Genomic DNA, 22,713 nt, shown 5'->3' with positions numbered 1-22,713 from the left:
TGCATCTGTCTTCCCAAGTACCGTTGTCTTTTTGCCAAAGTGCTGAATTACATTGCTGAACGTATTTTAATGTGTTTTTATCAGGGTTGTTATGTGGCTCACGGATACTGTGCTGCTTACAAATTACGATGCTTCATGCTGCTTTTGACTAGTAAATGTTCTGAAAAAGTCAAATCTCTTCTCACTGAAGCACCGATGTCTTTTCCAATAAGGACTGCCCCAAGTTAAAAGTCTCCTTGGCAGTATCTTGCTTTATTCCTGCCTTTCAGACTTCTTTTTTGGCATTTGACAGACTCAGAACCAGCCCCCGAGCTGAAAGCTCTCGTGCATGTGATCAGTTATGGGTAAAAAACAAAGTCAGCACACTTACGTTTGCAAATATTGTTTGTGCATGTTTTTGCGATGGATCTCTCTACCGTAGGTAACTCGTATTTCTATTGGTGTGGTGAAGTTTGTTCTCAGAACGTGTATGCACTTCACAAACACTCCACTGTCATAGCATTAGATTTTCCATCAGCTATCAGTGGACTTGTGAAATGTGGCTGCTAAAAACCTGTTAATAGAGTAACGCTTTAGGTTATAGTATCGGCTAGATAGATCTCTACATCTGAAACTCATTTAAACTCTACGTCAACTATCGTTGTATTTAAGTGCTAATTTTTCATGCCTGATTTGCACACGCAGTTACTGTGACGGAGCGTGCAGTTTGGGGGAAGGCCTGCGCAAACAGCAGGCCTGTCGTCTGTACCAGTGTTACGCCTGTGACCGCAGGAACAGCTAAGCAGGAATTTCATGAATAAGGGAAAAGAAATACACCTGGCTTTGACAGTCTGTGCCTGATGCCTTGGCTCTCTCTAGTCTAAAATCGCCTCTAAATCTGACTCTACCCCATTTAGCTTGTCGTCTGTTATCCCCTCTGCGGTCTCTCCATGAAGGTGGTGGTCTCTCTGTCCACGTTAATTAAATCATAGCTTTTGTGGTCAATAAGTAGAATGCCTTTTCTTGTCTTCCATCTATAGAGCGATTTTTTGATCATTTTATGTCTCACCTCTGGCACCCATCGTCTTTCTCAAGCTCTTGTCCTACAGGCCTTGGGTCTCCTAGTATGAACAGCTCACTGCACACGAGGCTGTCATGTCCCAAATAATTTATATTGCTATTAATTTCTGTTTGAATTAAGTGACATCTTGGAATATCCCATGGATTATTACACTGTAATAGTTAAAATTCCTAGCTAGGCTGCTTTACTGTGAGAGTTTTCTTGGACCTGCAGTCAATTCAGTCACTTTTCTAACGGCAGCATGCAAGATGAAAGTCATTAAAATGTATTTATGAATAAAATATGGACACTTGTTCAGAATAACACAGTCATATGCTCTGTGGTTATGTAGGACTCCACAAGTACTTCGTATGTCCTGACAGCTGCAATCATATAAAGAGTTAAAACACAACTATTTTTATTGGACATTACTGCAAAGATTTATAAACCCTTTTCTCTGTGTAGTGCGTATTAGTAATAGATTGCACTTGGAGAAATGTGGTCTCAGTATTTACAGTACAGTATGTGCTTTCCTTTTGCTGACACCCATGGAAAGGAAACTGTTGCACAGCAGCAGATGATAATTTTAGTCGGTTTTCCTCCTTCCCTACTCCCACCCTCATTTTGGAGACATAATGCAGGGGTTGTAAAGCAATCTCTAAATAACGGGCCTACTGTCACTTGCCAGTGAGGAATCTTGGGCTTTTAAAAGAGTTTTTGAGTTGGCTTTTTGATGCCAGTGCTTTCCTCCTCTATGTTCTAATGGCTCTTGGAACAAATCTCTAGTAAAATAAGTTAGAGCATCAGAAAATAGATGATTGAAAAATGGTTAAGAATTAAGAGATGCAGCATTCCTCTTGCCTACGTTAGATCAGTTACCTGTGAATTTCAGATTCTGAGGGCTCTCAGCTCCCTCCAAGTGCAGAGCTCTTAGTTTGTGTAAACCTGGCATTCTGCTGCCCTAAGCTTCAAATCTGTTGTCCTACGTGAGCAGCCTGTATCCCGTTCAAAGGACTATACAACAGCTTAAGTGTGCATTTAACTGCTTCGCTTAAGTATTTCAGGATCCTATTTGAGAGTAAATTTGCAAACCCAGTAGGTTGAAAAGATGGTTTTATTTTGCAGCGTACGGAAAGCATTTGATACAAAAAGGAATACAAGAATCTTAAGGGGTCCTTCAAGCACAGCCACATTGAGTAAAAACAAATATTACAGCTTTGGATTGATTTTTAACTGCTTTATTGCAGATCTAAATCTGAAAAGCTTAAAAGTAATGGAATTGTAAAGACTGTTAAATGTTTGGATAGTTCTAGTTTACTTCACAGTTCAAAAATTTGGATTTAATTTTTTCGAGTGTTTTTTCTGTAGTCATGAGAATCACAAATTTCTCTTAATACACTCAAATGCCCTCAACTCTAAATGCTGTAAGCAAAATATAAACCACTGTAAGGCTTACAATAAAACGGTAGAAGTCTCTAGCAGTACGAGGAGTGCCTTGAAAAAGCTACCAATGTACGGCATATTTCCTTCTCAATTTTAAACCATTTGTCCAGATGTTGAAGTGAGTATTTTTTGGACCCAAAATTGTAGTTTTGCTCCATTTCTTGTACGATTAGGCTTCCACTTCGATTGCAGAGGTTGCAGACATTAATGAACCGGGTTTGAGTTGGCAGCAGAGCTCGATCTGCATGAGCTTTGTTTCAAAATACTCAAGCAGTTCAACTCACAAGTCAACATTATTTTTTTTATAACGGTTTGGCAACTTAGCACTAAATGCTGGAAAGTGCAGAATGTGGCTCTTTACATGACTTAAGAGTAGTAGCATCATTTTCAGAAGATTTGAATTTTGTGCTGTGTTTTTGTTGGATTCTGATGAATCTTGCACTGAGCTTTAAGAGTTTGTTTTATATGAAGCTTTATGTAGTGCTGGACTTATGCATAAATATCATGGGCACTATCAGCAATCAATAAAACTTTATCCAGTTTGGGTTTAGGAGGACTGGATCCTTCTGTTTCAGTGTTGCTCATCTGAAATATAAAAGTGCGGTTTACTTGGATGGAAGTGTAGATTGGGAAGTTTCATAGTGGTGACACTTCTAAAAACACAGTTGTGTACATATGTGTGATTACTTAATTTTGTGAACAGCTGTTTAAATCTCACCACTGTATAGCTATGGCATATTTCGTAATGTCATTGTATTTCTTTAGGCAGAGCTGCTCTCTTACTTTGATCACCTTGTGTGCGTGACTGTGTCATCCATGCATTTTCCTGAAAATACAGATTTGTGCTAGTTTCCACCCCTTTGTGTTTCTCTCTAATTATAGGTCATCTATTTTATAAATTTGGAATCACAGAATCTGACTGGTATCGAATCAAGCAAAGCATAGACTCCAAATGCCGAACAGCTTGGAGGCGGAAGCAGCGAGGCCAGAGTCTTGCCGTGAAAAGCTTCTCCAGGCGAACGCCTTCATCGTCATCTTACGGTGGTTCAGGTAAAAAAAAAAAAAAAATAATAAAAAGTTTCCAGAGACATGGAAACTTATAGTAATAATGCCATTTGTTTTTTAATATACCTTGCAATGATTTTTATCTTAAGCTATAGTTACAACAGGTGCATATTTTGCCCACAAATTCAAATATTTTTATGTAAAAAATATAAATGGGGAAACCCACACTTTCGATTCGTTTTTCTTTGGAGTGAATTTTGTATTATTGCTTGTGTTTTCTGAAGTACCATTTATCATTGGCAAAAAGGCCTCTCCGTTACAGTATGAACATATGTCTGCTGTACTCCTCAAGGAGTGACTGCAGTATTCATTTTCTAACTGAAGCCAGCCACTCATAGTTAAATCACCGCGGGCTTCGGTGCAAGCCAGCCACCTTCTGGTACATTCAGAATCTTTGATAGCCTCCTGGGGCTTGTACCATAGTTGGTCCCTTGCAGCATGAACATACAATACTGTTTCATCTACAAATTGCAGTCACGCTCCTGGCTGAGATGCACTGTTGATCCAAGAAGAGAAGTAAGAGGTTTGTCTTTGTTCACAAAGAGAGGAGGGAGAAGGGAGACTGTCTCTAAACCAGTAGTAAAATAGGGATTTGTCAGAAATTAAAGTGTAGTATATTCTGGTGTGTGTGAGAGATTAGCTTTGTTGATTTGTACATACTCTGAGCTCCTGGCTTCACTAGTGTGGTTGGGACTGTCCCTGCCCATGTGCTAATTGGAAAAAATTCACAAAGTGCATCATCATATATATATCTTACCACGTTAAACTATGAGGAGAAGGTCAAAATATTTATCTGCAACTGATGTTCATAAGTGGAGTCAAGTGAATAAATCTTCCTCGGTGTGCTAACACTATTTAGTAGGACGTGCTAAATTTTGTTCATAAAGTATCATCCTCTGAAGAAATTAAATATGTTGTAGCTGATTCTATATTTCCACATAGGTGCGTAGGCATGAATAATAATAACAAATGAAAAATACTGACCTAAGAAGTGTTCTCATAGGACATTTCTGGCTCATGCTTTTAATATAAAGCAGTGTTACGGGACATTTGTACATCATATATTAAAAACAGTGTTTTGGAAGTGAGCCCAAAGAAAAGGAAGTAAGTTTATTTGCCTGCATAAAATTTTTGGTTGCATGTTAACACTAACCACTGTATCTCATGCAAAGAATGCCAAAATCTGCTTTCAATGGAAAATTTTATGTGCTGGAACTGGGAATCATATCCAAAATCCTCAAATTAAAACAACTAATCAACCTAATGATAACCATAAGCCATATATGTTGATGGGATTTTTATTTTCAGTCTCTTTAGAATAAAAATGCAGTAGTAAGTTGATATTATAGGCCTGTGCTCATTAGGCTGTACCCATTGACTTTTGTTGAGATTTATTATTAAAAAATGCTGATCTTTAATCTCCTGTCTTTAATCTCCTGGTTTGGAGATTTGGGGAGGCCGTTATAGAGATGTAAAACACAGAATCAGGCTCAGTGAGTTCTTGACATTAGAAGGCTGTAAGGTGTATTTTTTTTTTTTTTGCTAAGCTGAAAACTCCAATTTTTTTCATTGCAGGCTGGTCACAGTTTCACAAACCCCATTTGTGAATAAAATGTTCCATGGGTACAGACACCTGTGCTGTCTGAGCAGGCTGGAGCAGCATGGTACAGACACACAGGAGGTGGTTCTGCAAAAGTCACTGCGGTGTTTCAGGTTGTGCACCCAGGTTTTCCGCCACCTGGGCCTCTCACTGTACCACCCGTCTCAGCTCCCAAGTCCCCTGGATAGCACATTGGTGACTGCAAGTCCTTAGGAAGATGTCTTTGGTCCTAAATCTGATGAAGGTCAGCTAAGGCATCTTGACATGTCATTTGCAGGACTATATATATATATATATAAGCTGTGCAGCCAAAAGTGGAGTACTGGCAATAGCATTAACAGCTGCGTTTGGTAATGGTACATGAAAATGTTCCACGAATTCAGAGTTTTTTGTTAATTTTCTTTAAAATATTGCTCTTATTCAGAATGTCATTGGCATCGTTTTCTGGGAGGCTATAAAGATTGTTAGCTGAATTCACCACTGCTTTCACACCCACTGTGAAAAAGTAGAAAAACAGCCCGCTTCTCCAAATCGGGCGGTCCTTTAAAAACTAATTTGCATTCCAAAATCAGGTGGGTGAGGATTTTCACCCGAAGAAAGAAGAGGTATGAGGAAAAGGGGGAGGGTTGGGATGAGGGGCTGAATGAGGGGAAAAAAAGAAAAGATAAAAGGCAACCACAGGGGTTCACACACTGCCTGAGGAGGTAACTTTTGCACGACAGGGCTGTAATTCCACTGCTCTGTTCAGGTAACTTCGTGAACCTCTCAGACTTTGCCTTTGTGGTTTGACATCTCTGGAAGCCCTCGATGGAATTACAGCATCATAATTCACAGGCATCTGTTCCTTATTATATACACTGTATAGTGGATATAGCAGAATTCCTGCTGCCAGCTAGCAGGAAAGAGAAGTAATATTTCACAGCTCTGAAGTAAAGGAGGTCTGTATTTCACAGTTATGACAACATAGCTGTCAAATATGGCTTTTTAAAGTGTTACATATGAACCCAGACAGTTTTTATGGTAGCGTTTGTTTCAGGGGGCAAGTTAAGGTGAGCCTTGAATGCTCTGGAATTCAGCTACTTGAGAAACTGTCTTTCCCACTATTGTTAGTTGTAGCTGTTAAGGTCAGCTCCTGGGTGCTGCACCCTCCATCAGAATACCCGTGGTTGGGTCCACCGAGTCGGTACGTACCTAACAGGCGTTTTGGTTGTTCATCTGTTTGGCGAAATACAGCAGCTCTCTCGAAAGGTAGCACTTAAAGTCAAACAAATAAATCATTGTGAATGATTCCTGTGTTGTGTTTACACTAAAAGACAGACGGCTGCAAAGGCTGCATGGATATGCAGCATAGTTTCTGGTGTAACATCTTCGTGGGCTCTAAAAAACACATTGCGCCCCCAGATCAAAGATGATAAACCTCAACTATTTTTAGGAGTACTTAAGCCCTCTGATTTTCAAAATGATGATAATTTCCCAGGGAAGTTTTAGGGCATACTCTGGAAAATTTTCCCATAGCCTTTACAAAGCACTGCTTTTAAAGATGCTCTGTTGCCATCAACAGATGCCCTGAGTAAATGCATAGTATCGTGGTGTCTGCCATGCAGCTGAGCTGTTCTGAAAACATCATTGGGATGTTTAAATGTGATTTTGAGGGCCTGAGTGTGAATAAATGAACACCACATTCCCTGCATGAACCTTTTCTGCAGTTTGGTAGTGTTTTTCTGATTATGAACTTGTAATATATTGTAGCTTGTATTAAAGTTGGGATCAAAAGGTGGACCAGAAAAGACTCCAACCCAAACCAGTTGTTTGGCTTGAATATTTTTTCAATATTTTTTCAAGGTAGCTTTCTATTATACCTTACTGTAACAATACATGTTTAAATCAGCAGGAAGTTATTGGCACTTTCTTCAAATGCTGTAAAGGAACGCTGTTCTCCTATGTAGAAGCATAGAATAATAGGATATCCTGAGTTGGAAGGGACCCAGAAGGATCATCGAGTCCAACTCGGTGTGTATCAGAATATTTCCTTAAATGTTGCTGTGCTAGAAGTCTAGAATAGCTTCACACTTTTCTGTTTGGCAGCGAAAAATTGTTGAACATCTCTACATACCAGTTTAAATAGTGTTTGTGTTAGTTTGTGTTAGTTCTTGAAATAGTGTCAAATCAGCATGGTCACTGCTCTGCTGGACTTCTCCCGTGAATTAGGGGACTTGATTTTACAGAGCTGCTTTTTAGAAGCGATTAAAAGAAAAAAAACAGCAGTCTGAAACTCGCCTTCTGCAACCTGACTTCTGTTTCTCTGGCTCTGAGGAATTTTAAAGTTGGTTGAACACGGGAACAGGTTGCCCAGAGAGGTTGCAGAGACTCCATCTGCAGCTGGTCACGGTCCTGAGCAACCTGTTCTAGCTGAGCACAGTCTGAACACGGAGGTTGGATTAGGTGACCTCCAGGGGTCCTTAACAGCCTCATCTATTCTGCGATTTTGTGCTTCTTATGAGCACTGAGTCACTGCACACAAAATAAATAATTCTGAAATATTTACATCTAAAAAGGATTGCTATTCTTCAGCTTGTTTCTTCTGCACTTGCTGGACATGTCAAAACTTTTAGGCTTTTTATGCTCGTTGTGCATAAAAGCCTTATGTAGCGTGTGGCTTTGATTTGCATTGTGCACTTAAAAATGATAACAGATTTCCTCCCTCTTCTGTTTATCGTAAGGAAAAATTAGCTGTGGAAATGCCATAGAAAGCAAACGGCTGAGTACATCGTCCTTACGTAGACCTGACAAGTTTTTAGCACTGTAACTCTGTGATACTGTTCGAGTGTTAAGAGCTGAAGAGGAAGTGATCTGCAGACAAAAAACATGTCTAAGGAAGCTGGTGGGAAAAGATGAATGAATGCCTCTTCTGTCCTTCACCCTCAAAGACATTCATTAAGATTGTTCTATGTTTAATTGACTGTGCAGATTTACGGTAGCCGCAAGATTTGTGGGTTGCATAAAGTTGTTGTAGCAGACAGTTAAATGAAGGCAGAATTTTTCCTGTTTTTTTTCCTGTCTTTTCCATTCGAAGCCGTTGCCTTTTGTTGGACTTGAGGTATTAACTGCAGTGAATTGCTCCTCTCAGAGCCAACGTGTTAGTCTTTAATGTGTGCTTTTGTCCCTCATTTTTCCTGATAGGAGTTGTACACACAGCTGCCATGATAATTTAGCTAGATATTCTTTTTAAAAATGTTAGCAGTCTGCGGAGGGAAGGGAGTAGGAAATGAGTTTTTTGAGAGGAGGATTAATTGAAGAGTGCCATCTCTCCCTTTCTTTTAATTTCTCTTAAGATTGTTAAAGTTGTTATCACCATTTTCCATGTTGGAATTATTAATTAGGTCTATGACTTTGGGATTTACATGTAGATTTGGGCTGAAGGGCTCAGCTCTGCCAAGATGTCACACATGAAAATGGGTATTGCAGCCAAATCTTCAAGCTGCTCTGCAAAATTGGAGTGCTGGAGCACTCCTGAGTCAGGCTGAGATAATGGTTTACAGGATACAGATTTATTTCTGTGAATTGCTCAGCAGTGGGGCTTTATCCTACTTCGTGTTACTTCGTCCTACTTCTATCTACCCCTTAACCTTTCCTTGCTAGGAAATCATATCAAGGAAGTGAGAAAACACAAGCTAGGATGTAAGCAGAAGCATGGAGCTGTGAAGCCTATAGGCCAGTAAACCAGCTTTGAGTAATGGTACGTAAGTAAGGAATCTAAACTTGAATCCCATCTGCTGCAGAATCCGTACCTCCTCCGTTTCCTTCCAAAATGAGAAGCCAGATGCTCAACTGATAAATGTGAAGTATAACAAGAATAGGAAGGAATTAGAAAATGCCAAATGTTTTGCCTTTGATGTGAGGAATTTTTAAAATTGATCTTAGCTGAAAGTTAAACGCATGCTCTTGAAACAGTTACAAATTACATTTGTCTGACAAATTTAATCTTGCTCTGAAATGTTTGAGAAAGATTAGCTTTGAAAAATGAGACGAGTAACTTCTACGGAGGGTAATTTTGCCAACTCTTGAACGTTTGTCTGACAAGACAGACTTACTTAAGCTAAATTTTCGTTGACTCACAAGCAGACACAGTAAATAAATGGAAAATGTGAAAGGTCCGATTTCAGTTTGTGAGGAAGGAATATTTCAGCAGTTACTTTTTTCTCCTCTATCGCAACTTAACCACCTGTGGAGTGGTCAGTGCCACGTTTTCTGTTCTCTGGATAGCTCCAAAGCTCTTCCCTCTCACGGAGGATGCTTTGGGGATGCCCCAGGTCAGGTGCTCGGTATTGGCACTATATACGCCGTTCGGGTGATGTCGAAATACCCCTAAGAAGTGCAATGGAAGACTTCACAGCAAGAGTTCAGCTGTGCAGTTTCTGAGTGCCAGGGATTCTCTAATATATCAAAGTTGTAAATGTGAAGCCAGATAGTTTACATGATAGTGATTTATAACTGTTGACATATCCTCTATTCAAGCTGTGTGCTATTCATGTTTGTGTTTATTTTTAATGGAGAATGTTTAAAAATGGATAAATATTACTTTTGTCTGGTCAGATATTTAGAGAAAAACAAATGTAAAAGATGTGTTTTTAGACACTGCTCAATCCTCTTCTTTATTCCTTAAAAAGAAAAAAAAGGTGGGGAGGAGGAAGGAAAGACTGTGGTTGTTGCACTGAAGTCAAACTGGAAAGCTATTTGTAGGTAACCATAGTAGGTTAGGTAAGATATACAGTATGACTGCATTCAGTGCATATCTTCTCTTCCCAGTTCTGAACAGCTTAATAATTTCTGGCATCTGTGAAGCAAAAGATGTTTTTTAAATAAAGTTTAAAATGCATTTCAATATGTGCATATAATATATATATATATTATGTGCATATATATATATAAATATATATATATATAATTTACCTGCTGGTGCTTATTTCTTTGATTTCACTTTATTGCATAACTTCCCCAAACAGAAAATGAATGCTAATTATAAACGCATCTTAGTGTGTTCTCAGAAGTACAGCATTGCAGTTTGTGTAGTGGTACCTTAAGCTACAGGAAAAGTACTGTTATAAAGTTATTAAATCTGGAAGTGAAACAAGTATCTAACCTCACTTGTGTCCCAAGTCCAGTTTTGCGGTTAGTGATGTGTATGCATATCTATATATACACTCAAATATGTGTGTGTGTGTATATATATGAAGTTATGTATATATACACGCACACATCTAAGTGAAGGATTATGTATTTGGACACCATGGTTTGACCAGATGGTGAATTGCAGCTCAGCTGTTGAGTTACTTAGTGGGAGACTGGGAAGACAAAATCACAGCTGTACGGACCAGCAGTAGCCTCTAAGAAGCAAGATGAGTAACAGTGGGCATTCTTAGCCATTTAATATCCTCACAAAATGCTATTTTATGAAATAAAAAATAAAGATTAATTGCATAAAGAAACTTGCTTGATGATCTAGTATCACAATTTGATCAAATCACATTTTTATTTGGCTGCCGCTGCAGTTTTTCATACCGCAGCCAGGACTTTTGTACTAGTTGTGATTTGTTAATCCAGTCCTGAATTCTTCACAGCAATACCGTACAACAGTGCAGGAAATACCAGGATTGTACAGTAACCGACTGGGCTATATTTAAGAAATGATGTATTTTTTTGGAGTTACCTACTAGTCAAACATAAGGTATTCAATAGATAGCAAAAACATGTACTCGTTATGTTTTACTGAGTTACTGCATTAGTGTTCTGGTTGTAGTTACGTATTTGCAGATTGTTGACATAATGACAGCTGTTTGGTTGAATTGTTAGACAACTAAACTTTTCAACAAATAAGTAAATACTAGCTCGGCGGTATTGAATTAGTGTCCAATTCTCATGTTCAGACTTAAACTCAGAATTGTGTTTTTCCACAAACATTTGCAGACATGATGAAAAAAAAAACCAAATGGATAATTTTATTAAAGAACATTTCCATTAAAATATTTGTATGATTGGATAAAGCTCAGTCTTCTGAAAGTAACATTCTGTTTCCAGAATAAATCTTAGGGTATTAAGTAGAGGTATTAAAAATTTATGAAAACCAGAACCTGGTATGTTGGTTCAGTAACCATCCATCACATTTAAAAAAAAATACATCAGCCATCAATCATCTCTGAGCAGGATGAAGCCCTTGTAGTCTTTATTTAAACAATACATAACATCTTGTAAGAAAATTATCTACAATGGAAGTAGAGTGACACTGTTTCTTAAATATTTTCATTACAGTTTCCTGCACTTGGACAGTTTGAAAGCCCTGTAGTATTGAATGCTACTGCGTGTTAGATCTTAATGTGTTTTATGTTACCATGTAGCATAAGTCATGGTCAGAGCAATAAATACTTGCGAAAAATTGTAAAACAAATGTAGCACTTCAAAGGTTTCGTATGATATATTTTTGTAGCATAGCAAAAGAAAACCATTAAACTGATTATGGAAATACTGTATATAAAAAGCCTTGCTTCATATTCGTTACTCTAAAAGACTTAGGATGGTCCAGTTCTCCCAGTTGTCTCAGATTAAAACCAACCAAACAACAAAACCGGGACTCATGCTGAATCTTTCTAATTTGCATGATACTGGGACGTTGTGAGGATTTTCCCAGCAGTGTGTACTTGACCTTGTCACATGCTGCTGAAGTGTCATTGTGCTGTAAGCTCCTCTGCCTTTCCTGACTCTCAAAAGGAAATGGGGTATCCAGTGGTGGTCACCTGCTGGTGGTGGATTCCACAGAATCAGCCTCTTATTCCAGTTCAACCTCTTAGTACAGACATTATTAGTCTCAGTATCATTGACCCCCAAATGCATAAAAACTTCAGGTTACAAAAAATAATAGTTTGAGTGGTTGTATATTACAAAATAATTTTAGTTCTTTTTACTTGCATTTTGCCTCTTACATTTATGACGTTCTTTTCCCTGAGGCCAGAAAGCCTATAAATAAATATACAGTATGTCAACTTCTAATACAAGTTGTTATCCTCTTGAAATCATGCGATGGTTTTCCTGGTGAGTGACACAGTGACCAGAAGAAAGCGGTCAGGTCCTTTGGTCTTATCCTCTGCATACGTTTTCACTAGGAGCACTTTCAGAACGCTTTAATTTCCAGTTTGAGGTACTGTTTAAATTTCATCCAAGTCCAGAAATTGACCTGCTTTTTTTTTGTTAATTGAACTGCTTGTTTTGTTTTGTTCTCTTCCTTGAGACAGCCTGCAGTGCTGAGGCTTCTGTCTGGGACATCACATGTTCTGTCCTCTGTATTTGGAGAGGGAGAGAAAGTCTGTGTGTGTCAACACGAAAAATATAAGGGATTTTGGAAACTGGGACACTGTCATAGGATAAGACTATGTGAGACTCAGCTTTGAGATGATTTAGAGGGTGATTTTTGCACATTTTTTTTTTACTAGTAGTAGAGCATGGTATTACAGTAAAATAAGCAGTAATATTTCTCAGCTACACGGGTGCACAAAAGAAAGTGATAAACTGCCTACGAAACGTGTGTGTTTTTCCTGTGATACTACTTTTACATTTGCAGAACCCTTAATCTAGATTCAAAAGATATTTTGTCTCTGAGAAAGCTTACATTTAAAAACTAACCTTTGGGACTCCACTGGAACTTGTGCAGTGAACGTGCATAAAGAATATTAAGGTATAAATGAGCTGCATCTGCTTACTGACTGCGTTTGTTTTCCACGTTTTTTAAGTATGCATTGTTGCATGGGTGGCACGAGATCTGCAGATATGATAGAGCTGCATTTTTGTCTCTTTCAGAGGGTCCGCAGAGCGCAGTTTCAGCTTCTAACGAGATCCAACAGAACCAGCCCCAGGCACTACATTATGCACTAGCCAATGCTCAGCAAGTCCAGATCCACCAAATAGGAGAAGATGGACAAGTCCAAGTAGTATGTACTCAACCTTTTCTACGTTATTCTATTTAAACAATCTACGTTACTGCAGACTTTGCTTCAGTTGAAATTTATTTATTTTTATGAAATGACCTATCATCAATTCTTAAGCATGATTTTCAGAAACTAAACATAGAAGTCGTATAAAAAAAAAAACACACAACTTTTAAAGGGTTATTTGGCAAAAATCTCAGTGCAGGATTTGCTCACAAAATTGTTACAGATAAATGCACATTGATTACTCTGACTAGAATTGAGTAGTCAAGTCTCTACTTGGCCGTTTGCTTGCACAGTTACTATAATAATAGCAGACCTACAAAGTGTACAATTTAAATGTAAGAAGTAGTTCTGACTATGACATTCAAAACAAAACCACATTTGATTCATAGTCAGATTCATTTATTTTCATTTTTAAAAGTAACTGCATTCTAAAGCATTTTTGAACATCTGTTAGCTGAGCCCTTTACATGCGTATCCATTCAGATACACATATAAGCGAAAGTTATAAATACTTAACATTTGTTGACCATAAGACTCTTTATCAAAGACTCTTTATCCACTGCATCCCACGGCCTAAGTGTTGTCATCATTTGTCTTAAATGTGGGGACGTCCCTGAAACAGAAGAAAGTGGTGCTGCTTTTTAAGTTTGAGGGAATGATGTGTATAGGTCAGTCTGAGTCATTAGTAGGGGAGTAGTCATCTGTACTGCTGAATTGAACGCCAAGGATTTGCTGAATATCTCTAAACTTCAAGAGTTACGATTCAAAAAGATTTTGTTGGAATTTGTGGACAAACTAAACACGCTGTCCTTGAAGGCCAGCAATGTATCTGCAAAAGATGAGTGAGCAGTTCTTTTTTGGAATACTGTGTGATACAAAGGTGAAGAAAAGTCACCTTCTTCGCCCCTTTCCCCAGGAAAAAAAAAAAAGCTTATTTGAAAACACTATAAATGGATCTTTTAAATGTTCAGTGTTTTTTCCTGGGAGCCCTGAGAGCTTGATGTTAAGGAGGGAAAGTGATTCTAATCTCAACGTGGACTGGGCTGTGCTCTAATTTTATATACAGTCTTTATTGTCAGAGTGATACTTTCAGTATGTTTTTTCTCCCTATAAATAGACAGTTTCCTTCCAAAGGAAATGAAACTGTTTGAAATAGAGGGATCTGTGTTTCTTTGAAAATCACATGCAATTGTTCTTGTGTTATAAAATAAGAAGAGCCTTTGACAGAATTCCAAATGATTATCTTTAATCTCTGTCTCATGCAAGCATATTAAAATGAACACAAAGCCTTATAAACCCTGAAGTAGGTTATTTAGAATCCAATCTCCCTTCAGGTACATCATAGTAGCAAAGACTTCTCACGGCTTGTCAGGGTGCATGAGGAATTCCTTCCACTTTCTTATCCGCATTTTGATCAAATGATAGGCACGATACCATTCTGAAGTGGCGGGTATGGCCAGCAACACAAAGCATTAACCTTATTAAAACCGTTAGGGCAGATTCTCAGCTAATATAAGCTAGTGTAACTGCATTCAAATTAATAACTTTGTGCCAATTTATAGCAGCTTGGGAGATGGTTGTTAGCATGGAACTGTACCTCACCCTAACTTTGTGAATTTGTAAAGATTTATGGATACTTACAGGTACCTTCTAAAAATAACTATTTGTGAATAGTTTTGTCACATCTGTTTTGAGAACTGAGTTTCCAAGTTCTTTAAATGGGTTTCTTGTTTTGAACACACAGGTTTAGGAGACCTAATCTACCAAAGCATGTTAGTCTTACATTTTGTGTATCAGTCAAAAATTGCAGATGCTTCTTTTGTAGAGAAATGTTATTTAATTACATAAATGTTATTTATTGTTATGTCCATTTCCTTTTCCTCCTACATGAAAATGAATGATTTTCTCTTCGAAACTCACTTCACTTACACTTTGCATGAAAATATGGTGAAATGTGGTTACACTTTTTAAAAGCAATTTTTAATGTTTTTCATTTAGTATTTTGCTTCCATCTACAACTGTGAATCCATTAAGCTGCATTGAATCCAAGTTAATAGCTTCTTCCTCTAGTTTTGGTTTTCTTCTGATGCTTCCTGGTGTTTTCTTTTGTTGTGGATCCCGCAGGGACATCTTCACATAGCCCAGGTTCCTCAAGGCGAGCAAGTCCAGATCACGCAGGACAGTGAGGTGAGCCGAAAACATGGGTACCTATGGAGCAGGCATTGGCCTGGACATAGGGCCCCAATCCTAAAACCATACCTCTGGGAACTGCTGCAGCATGCTACAGAGACTGTGAGGGTAGCAGTGAGCATGTGTGCTGGAGCCCGAATGAAATGTGTGCCCCAGCAGAAAATGCAATATGCTATTTGTCTTTTTTTTTTTTTTCTTTTTCCTTGGCCATCCAAGAAGGCTGCGTGTGTTATGTTAATGATTCAGGTATTAGCTGATGGTCTTCATTGGAGACAGAGTGTAGTACTTCTAGAGTGTTACAGGAAAACTGTAAGAGTGCTGTAGTCAAACTACATCTATTAAAGATAAATTCCAGATTGAAGTGAATTTACTTTCATTATGGATCAAGTAATCTGGCACTGCAGTATTTGCACTTCATATTTTTTTAAAATATGCATAAAAATGCATAAAAATAGTGCAGTAGAATGGAAATGGATAAATCCAATACTGAACCCTCCATTTTCAACTTTTTTTTCCCCACTCAGGCAGAACTACCGAAGCCATCTCGATTTACCTGAGTGAGGTTCTTGTTGGTTATTTAAGAATGTATAGAGATTCCTAATGGCAAAGGCTGCTGTCAGATGTCTTTTGCTCTTAGAGTTTGTTTATATGAAAAAGGCGTAGCAAAATAAAGTTAAGCATAAATACAGACCACAATATTTACTCTGTTTGATTTCCCTGTAGAGTTTTTTTTAACTCAACATTAAGCATATCTGCTTGTGGGTTAGTTTAATTCATTTCCAAAGTACCCTAAATAACATCTCATAAAACCACTTATGGTTAGGAGGAATACTGATGACACAGGGGGAGGTATTGCAGAGTAAATATAATAAATATTATATAAATATTACAGCTGAAGACAGTAGTCTTGACAGAGCTTGTCAGACCTACAGAAGAAAGGAAGGATCAGAATGTTTTGGGAATGCATAGTGTGCTATAATAAAGCTGAAGGAGTTTAAAAAGCCACTGGAAAAAAAAAATCGGATTCATCAGCTACTAGTTGTAAATGATCCTGAGGTTTAAACACGAGCGTCCATTGGTTGGGAGTTTCTTGAATGTAAGAATTTTAAGCACTACATTTGTCTGTGACAGATGAACACATCTGGTTTTAAATTTATTGCAATGTACACAGCTTCAAAAAAGACGATGTGTTGCCAGTAAAAGAAAATGTAGAAAATATGCAAATCAAAGAACGCAAATTCTTTCCTGAAATGTTGTATTTCACTGCAGTCTTGGTGTTAGAGTAACTGTTTTTTCTTAATCCGTGTGCTTTTAAGAAGGCATCACTGAGCATATGAATAAAAACTCAGTTTGTAATGACACTGCTTTCATTTTTAATTTTGTAGCTACAGTTTCCTTTAAAGTACGTTATTCAGAATTTTTTGTAGTAGATGTAATTCCTGTAGTAGAACTATATTTGCCTTTACTTTATCAAAATTCGATATCAAAAACATGTTAGCATAGGCAGCGATTTTATAATAGCAAATAGTGACTAGCACTCCAAACAAATAAATGTTACACTGCTAATGCTAGTTTAGTAAGGCTTTGACTTGCATTTTCAGTTTTATATAAATAAGTAAAAATGAAAATCTTACCTCAAAGGCCATACAATCAGACTTTGCATAAAAGTGCTGTACATTACACACTAACTTTCAAAAATGAAAACGTGGGTGCTGAAAAACCTCCTTGCTTTTTTAAAAGTCTGTTTATCCTCTGTGGTTAAAGTGCCGAGCATTGAAGTGTAGCTGAATTGCCAAAATAGCCCTCAGAAGAATTTCCTAAATTAATAGGTTTCCTTAATATTGAAGTTGTTTAATAATGAGATGAGAAACAGGCCTTTTTCAGGATAGAGAACTTTCTGAATTCCCAACTTGTATTTATTTTAATGCTTGTATTTTACAGGGAAACCTACAGATACATCAAGTTCATGTTGGTCAAGACGGGCAGGTAGGAACAGAGCTGAGTTTTAAGCAGCATTTTACTTTGTAATTGTTGTTGCAATTGGAATGATTTGGCATTATTTGTCTGTTTTAAAGAACAAAATCTGTTCTGGCCTTTGTTTATATAAAAACTTGCAAAATGAGAAAACAAACATAGTATTTTGTCTGAGGACTGAAAGTATTTGACCAAATTTATATCATTCCTCCTGCAATATACTTTATCCCTGTGTTTTATACGCTTTTTTTGGCCTCTTCACTCTTATGTTTACTAACGGGATTGATTACATTATGTACAGTATGTTCTTTTCCGTGTTATCAACTGTCACTGTGGCCAGATGTGGACTGCAGTCTGTGCAAACCTAAGAACGTTTATTGCTGAGGTTTAAGCAGCTATTTTTTCATTATATGGCTGTCTTGGGAGAAACTGATCTTTCACATCTGCTTTTGTTCTTTTTGATAAGATGGCTTTATTAGGTGCTTATGCATACATGAGGTAAGAAAAAAGTTTTTACTTTGAGTGATGAGTCAGTAAGTGTTTAAATTAGCAGAATTTCCGTGTCAGGTGTTGGCAAAATTGTTAACATCTGATCTCAGACATGCTTTACTAAATGCTGAATTATTACAGTATCCACAGCACAAGAATATCCTGGTAGGAAGCTTTCTAGCCTGGCCACTTGAAAAAAATTGTTATGTTTCTTCTTGTTCGTGTTGAATAATAATAAGCTGTGAGACATATGGCTAGAACTTGAGTACTGCACTGAATTGAAAAGGCTTAGACCGCAAAGGTTCTTGAACTCTGAGGCCTTTAAAAGTTATTGGTACTCTGAACTTTTGACCACATACAGTGTTTTATATGGGGAAGCAATCTAATCTGTATTTAAAAAGAAAAGATTAAAAAAACCCTGCACTTTAAATGTTTGTTACTGAGACTTTAATCAAAAGTACATTTGCAGAAGTGAGACTGGGAAAGGTGATTTTCTGGAGACGTATCAGAACCTTTGTTTTAGAACTTAGTGTTCATTTTGCCTTCTGAGTAAAATATTGCTATCAAAACTATGTTGCCTTAGAAAATTAATATTGGGTGGTGGTATGTATCTCTGACAATGACATGTATGGATTAACTTGAATTTGGTGATTTATACAATACGTACTCATAACAAGTATGCCACAAATTGCATCTCTCACATAAAAACAAATAATGTAGTCTAGAATATTGTTGCAAATCCAGGCTGTTTTTAAGAGAAATGCTTGGATGATAAATGTTTTCCTGGAAACCCCCCATGCTAGGCAGGGACCTGTGGGTCCTCTCATACAACAGTAACATTCAGCTATGTCTCATGCTAAAATAGTTATGAAGTTAAAAAAGCTTACAAAATCCAAATGCCCATAAATTGTGGGTTTTGGTGATAATCTGACCGAGTAGCATTAGTACCTGGAAAATAAAGCTGCACTGGAAAAATGGTATTTTAAAAGTGCTTGGTTGTAAATGTGTGTGCACATGTGTGTATATCTATATGGGTACATTGTTCATTGAAGTGTGTGACAGTATACACAAGATAGGGAAGAAAAGCAGGATTTAATTGATTTCTGTTGAAATCAACATCAGTAGGTTATCTGTATGAAGGCATCAGTGCTATTATATACTGTGTATACTATAGAGATAATTTGGTTTTAAGCGGTTGTGGCTGTATGTGTAGGAAGCAAAGTTAGCATCCAGCTTTTCCGAGGAAACTTTTTTTTTTTCTTCATGTTCTCAGCTGCATTTTAGTGCAGAAGAGTACCTGCTGTCCCGTGGGACCCGGCAGCCTGGCGGTGTCACGCTTCAGCTGGCATCTGCACTAATCCACAGCAACCCTTAAGCACCTCCAAAAGCACTCGCTGCTGAACGGTTTTCCGGTGGACCACAAAATATAGGAGCAAGCAACTCTTTAGGGGATTTTATCTCCCTTCTTCACTAGCCATTGAAGCCTTCAGCAGCAGTTGGAGCCCTGTGGGGCTGTTTTGCAGTGAAGTGGATGAGTAGCACTCACATGATTCCTTGCAGCAGCTGCGTGCGCCTTATGCCAGGGGGTAGAGGGGAGCTCTGTGGCTCAACTGTCTTCTGCTGATCAGCTGATCTGTGCCGAGCGACCTTTTTTTTTTTTTTTGAGCTATTAGCTCATAAAAAGTGCAAAGGAAAATGAGTTAAACTAAATTCTGTTTGTGGTTTAAGAATGGAAGTTGAAACTAATACATTTTCCTTGGCACTCGCGGTGGGATAAGAGCACAAAAACCTGTCATATGATACGGTTTGGTGGTAATGGAAGTCAAACAATCCAGTAGCTTGCAGTCATCTGTACATGACCTGTGATCAAAAGGACTTCTGTGGTTTTCCCACCTGTCCATTACTTTTCAGGAGACGGTCTTTTTTTTCCTTGTTAGGAAATTCAATGCACCCTGCCAGGGGACACCAAAGAATATTGATAATAGGGAAAGTGAGTAATGTGTCACATTTGAGACTTTAGTCAGCTATCAAATATTCTTAGCTGACCAATATGTACTTATTAATAGTACTAGGTCTCAGCTTGGCTTCATAATATTCCCTTTGGAAATTCATCGTATTCTTCTGTTTCCCATGTATTATCGTACACTTCCCAGACGTCAAATGTTCTGTCTGTTCAGACGAGGTTTAGGTCTGCCTCTTGATGCAGGCTTTTGCTCTGAACCACAAGTTAAAGGTTTACAAGAAGCTGGGGCTGCAAAGCATGGAGCTGTTAACTTCATAAGAACAAAAGTAAAAAATGGCATAAATCGGCTGTGAAATTTTGTCAGTAAAACCTCCAAGATATGTTTTCAGCCTCACGACGCTGGCAGTAAATGGTAGCTTCTCTGCAGAGTGTTGCAGTTGTTGATTTCTTTTTCTCCCCCCAACCCCATTCTGAATCGTCCGTCCTGGTAGTTGCACTGAATTTAGATCTTGTTTTTCTGGCATCATTGTTCATGGAACTAATGAAATCGTGCCAAAAAGAAAAACTCTCTACCTACACATGTGTTCTATTAGCTGAAAGCTTCATATTTCAATGCACGTTTAATAAAAATACCAAACTGCAAAAATAATTAGACTTCGTATTAACTAACACTTGAAGCCTTTGACCAGTGGGAATTTCTTTGGGCTTGGCGTTTTATACTTGTGAATTAGCAGAGGTTTTCTGATGTCTCTCTCTGTTTCCTCTCATCACCTGGCCTTCTTTCTCCCAAACTCCATTATTTTCTTCCTTTGTGAGCTTTCGTGTTCTGCATCCCAGGAGGTGCGCAGTGTGCATCCTGCACAAGCCGTGCTGACGTGGTGCCACACGGTTTGGAAATATATTGGGGCGTACAGGGATAGAAGAGGCCGACCTCAGCAGTTTGACAGTCCTTGATATCATGTTTTAGACATTCAGTTTTTTACATCTGCACAGCCAGTGTTTCTCCATTGTAGAAATTAATTAAAATGACACCAGGCAAATGATCTTCAACTAATAGCCTTAGTTTTTAAATTAAAAATTTAATGCACTTTAAAATCTAAAATAAGATCATATATATTACTGGAGAGCTGATAATTTGTTCTGCTCAATGAACAAATAATTAATAAGAGTAGCAGCATTAGTTCACTTAATCTCAAGTATCGGTATCTGTAGGTATGTTAGAATAATGAGGGGAATCCAGAACGAGCAGTACGTATGGTTTAGCAGCAAAAAGCTAGCAAATGTAAATTGCTTTTGTACTGTCATTCTTCCTCATGCGTGTATGAAATAAACATATAGAATTGCTACTTGATACGTTACATTTTTCAAAAAGAAACTTGACGTCTTATATAGTTGTAAACACAATCTCTTCCAGATGAATTTGTAATCAGTGGCGCACTGAGATGTATCCAGAACTGCTGAGTTACGTATACCTAGAGAGAGAGGGGGTCACCTTGATAACACTAACACGTTTCTCTGCTGCTCAGTGAGGCATTTGCACGTTATCTCCTACTGAACTTTGGCTCTGACCTTGCTGCTGTGGGCTTTGGGGCACCTCCTAGGTCCGGGAGAGTTCAGGTGCAGGGCTGTGGAGGTGGCTCACCAAGTAAGCTTTACAAAAGCATCCTCAGTATATGCGCGATGATTGTTATGAGAGTTCATGAATCCACGGTCAGAAAAGAGATTCTTGCAAAATTGCCATTGTGATGGAGAAAATACAGCAGACTTCAGTGCTGCAAAGTAGCAGCTAGCTGCTGTTGGGCCTTAAAAGTTAGGATATACACGGGTATGAGAAACAGATCAGCGAAGGCTTGTCTTTAATGTCCTCAGGAGGAGAATGAATCTGATGTCTTGTTCAGATCTGGTTTCAATACACACAGCACACCCTGTAATACAGCGCAGGAGGAGATATGACCTCACCACCTATGTTTGAAACATCTGTCCTACTTCTGTACTCTGCTGTAGTCTGAAGCGAAGGGCAAGCTGTTAAATCTTAGAGCAATGGAAAAGGCAGAGAAATGGTTCCAAATGTTCAGAAGAAACCCTGCTCATTCTAATAATTCCACGTAAAATCCAGGGTCCGTTACTTGCGATCAGATCAAACTAAAACGAGAATAGGCTTGTTTGTAGAAGAAATAACTTACAAGCTTACGTTAAGCCTCTTTTTACCTCCCTGATAATTCCTGAGATGCTCACACTTGGCTTTTAGCGAGGACACCATGGTTTTTTAATGTCCAATATAGTCCGTAACTTGAGCGTGATTTTCAGTTATACAAACAAAAACGTGTTGACATATTAACTCGGCTTCTGCTCACTTCTATGCGTTTTGCAGATGTTATTTCATTGGGAGAGAAACCGTCTAAAGTACTTTCTGAATATGCATTCTAATTGCCTTTACTAAGCCTTTGGAAATAGATACTGCACTTGCTATCAATATTACCAACTTCAATAATAATATATTATCTGAAACAGAGAAAAAAACCATATTTCACAGTTCTCGATTCCCATATAATGGATCTAATTAAAAAGTTCTGGATTTAAAAATACTAAAAATTGTTATTGGGATTCTTTGGTCAAGAATGATTATAATGTAGGAGTGTTTTTTCCTGGCCCTAATTTTTAAGCAGTAGAGGGCAGTAGTATTAAGATGATTGTCAGCTACCTTCTCAGCAAAAACTAAGAAATGAGGAGGAAATTTGAAGTGCAAGGAATGTGCTGCTCCGACATCAACCTTGTAAACTGTCGTACCATGGGGACAGAGACACATTCACAGCGTGAGTCTTTCTGCATGCATTGCTGACATAGGGTCTGTGTGTGCACGCGTGTGTGCTTGTGTGCGAAGGAGGGAGAGGAAGAAGACCTTAAGTTCTGCACCAGCTGTAGTAGTAGATTGAAAAAGCTTTGTCCTGTTTCAGCACATCTGCTTCGAATA

The 22,713-nt window shown here is 38.1% G+C and overlaps 1 protein-coding gene across 8 annotated transcripts in view; it reads left to right on the top strand.

Annotated features, from left to right (window-relative positions):
* The window catches only part of BANP (BTG3 associated nuclear protein), a 146,329-nt gene that overhangs the window by 61,122 nt on the left and 62,494 nt on the right, over positions 1-22,713 (top strand). For 4 of the 8 annotated variants that reach the window (XR_013938247.1, XM_080552058.1, XM_080552060.1 and 1 more), the window contains 4 exons: positions 3,365-3,532; positions 12,993-13,123; positions 15,242-15,313; positions 17,258-17,302. Coding sequence is in view for 5 of the 8 variants with exons in the window: in XM_080552058.1 (XP_080408184.1) it covers positions 3,365-3,532; positions 12,993-13,123; positions 15,242-15,313; positions 17,258-17,302 (416 nt within the window). In the remaining 3 variants the exon portion in view is untranslated. Of the gene's footprint in view, positions 1-3,364; positions 3,533-12,992; positions 13,124-15,241; positions 15,314-17,257; positions 17,303-19,052; positions 22,556-22,713 lie in introns of all 8 variants that reach the window. The other 4 variants (XM_080552061.1, XM_080552062.1, XR_013938248.1 and 1 more) reach the window with 3 other exon arrangements.

Source organism: Anser brachyrhynchus (assembly GCF_964034855.1).
Source record: "Anser brachyrhynchus genome assembly, chromosome: 12".
Taxonomy (NCBI): Eukaryota; Metazoa; Chordata; class Aves; order Anseriformes; family Anatidae; genus Anser; species Anser brachyrhynchus.
The sequence above is the reverse complement of the archived record's forward strand: the minus strand, read 5'-3'. Positions and strand labels throughout refer to the sequence as shown.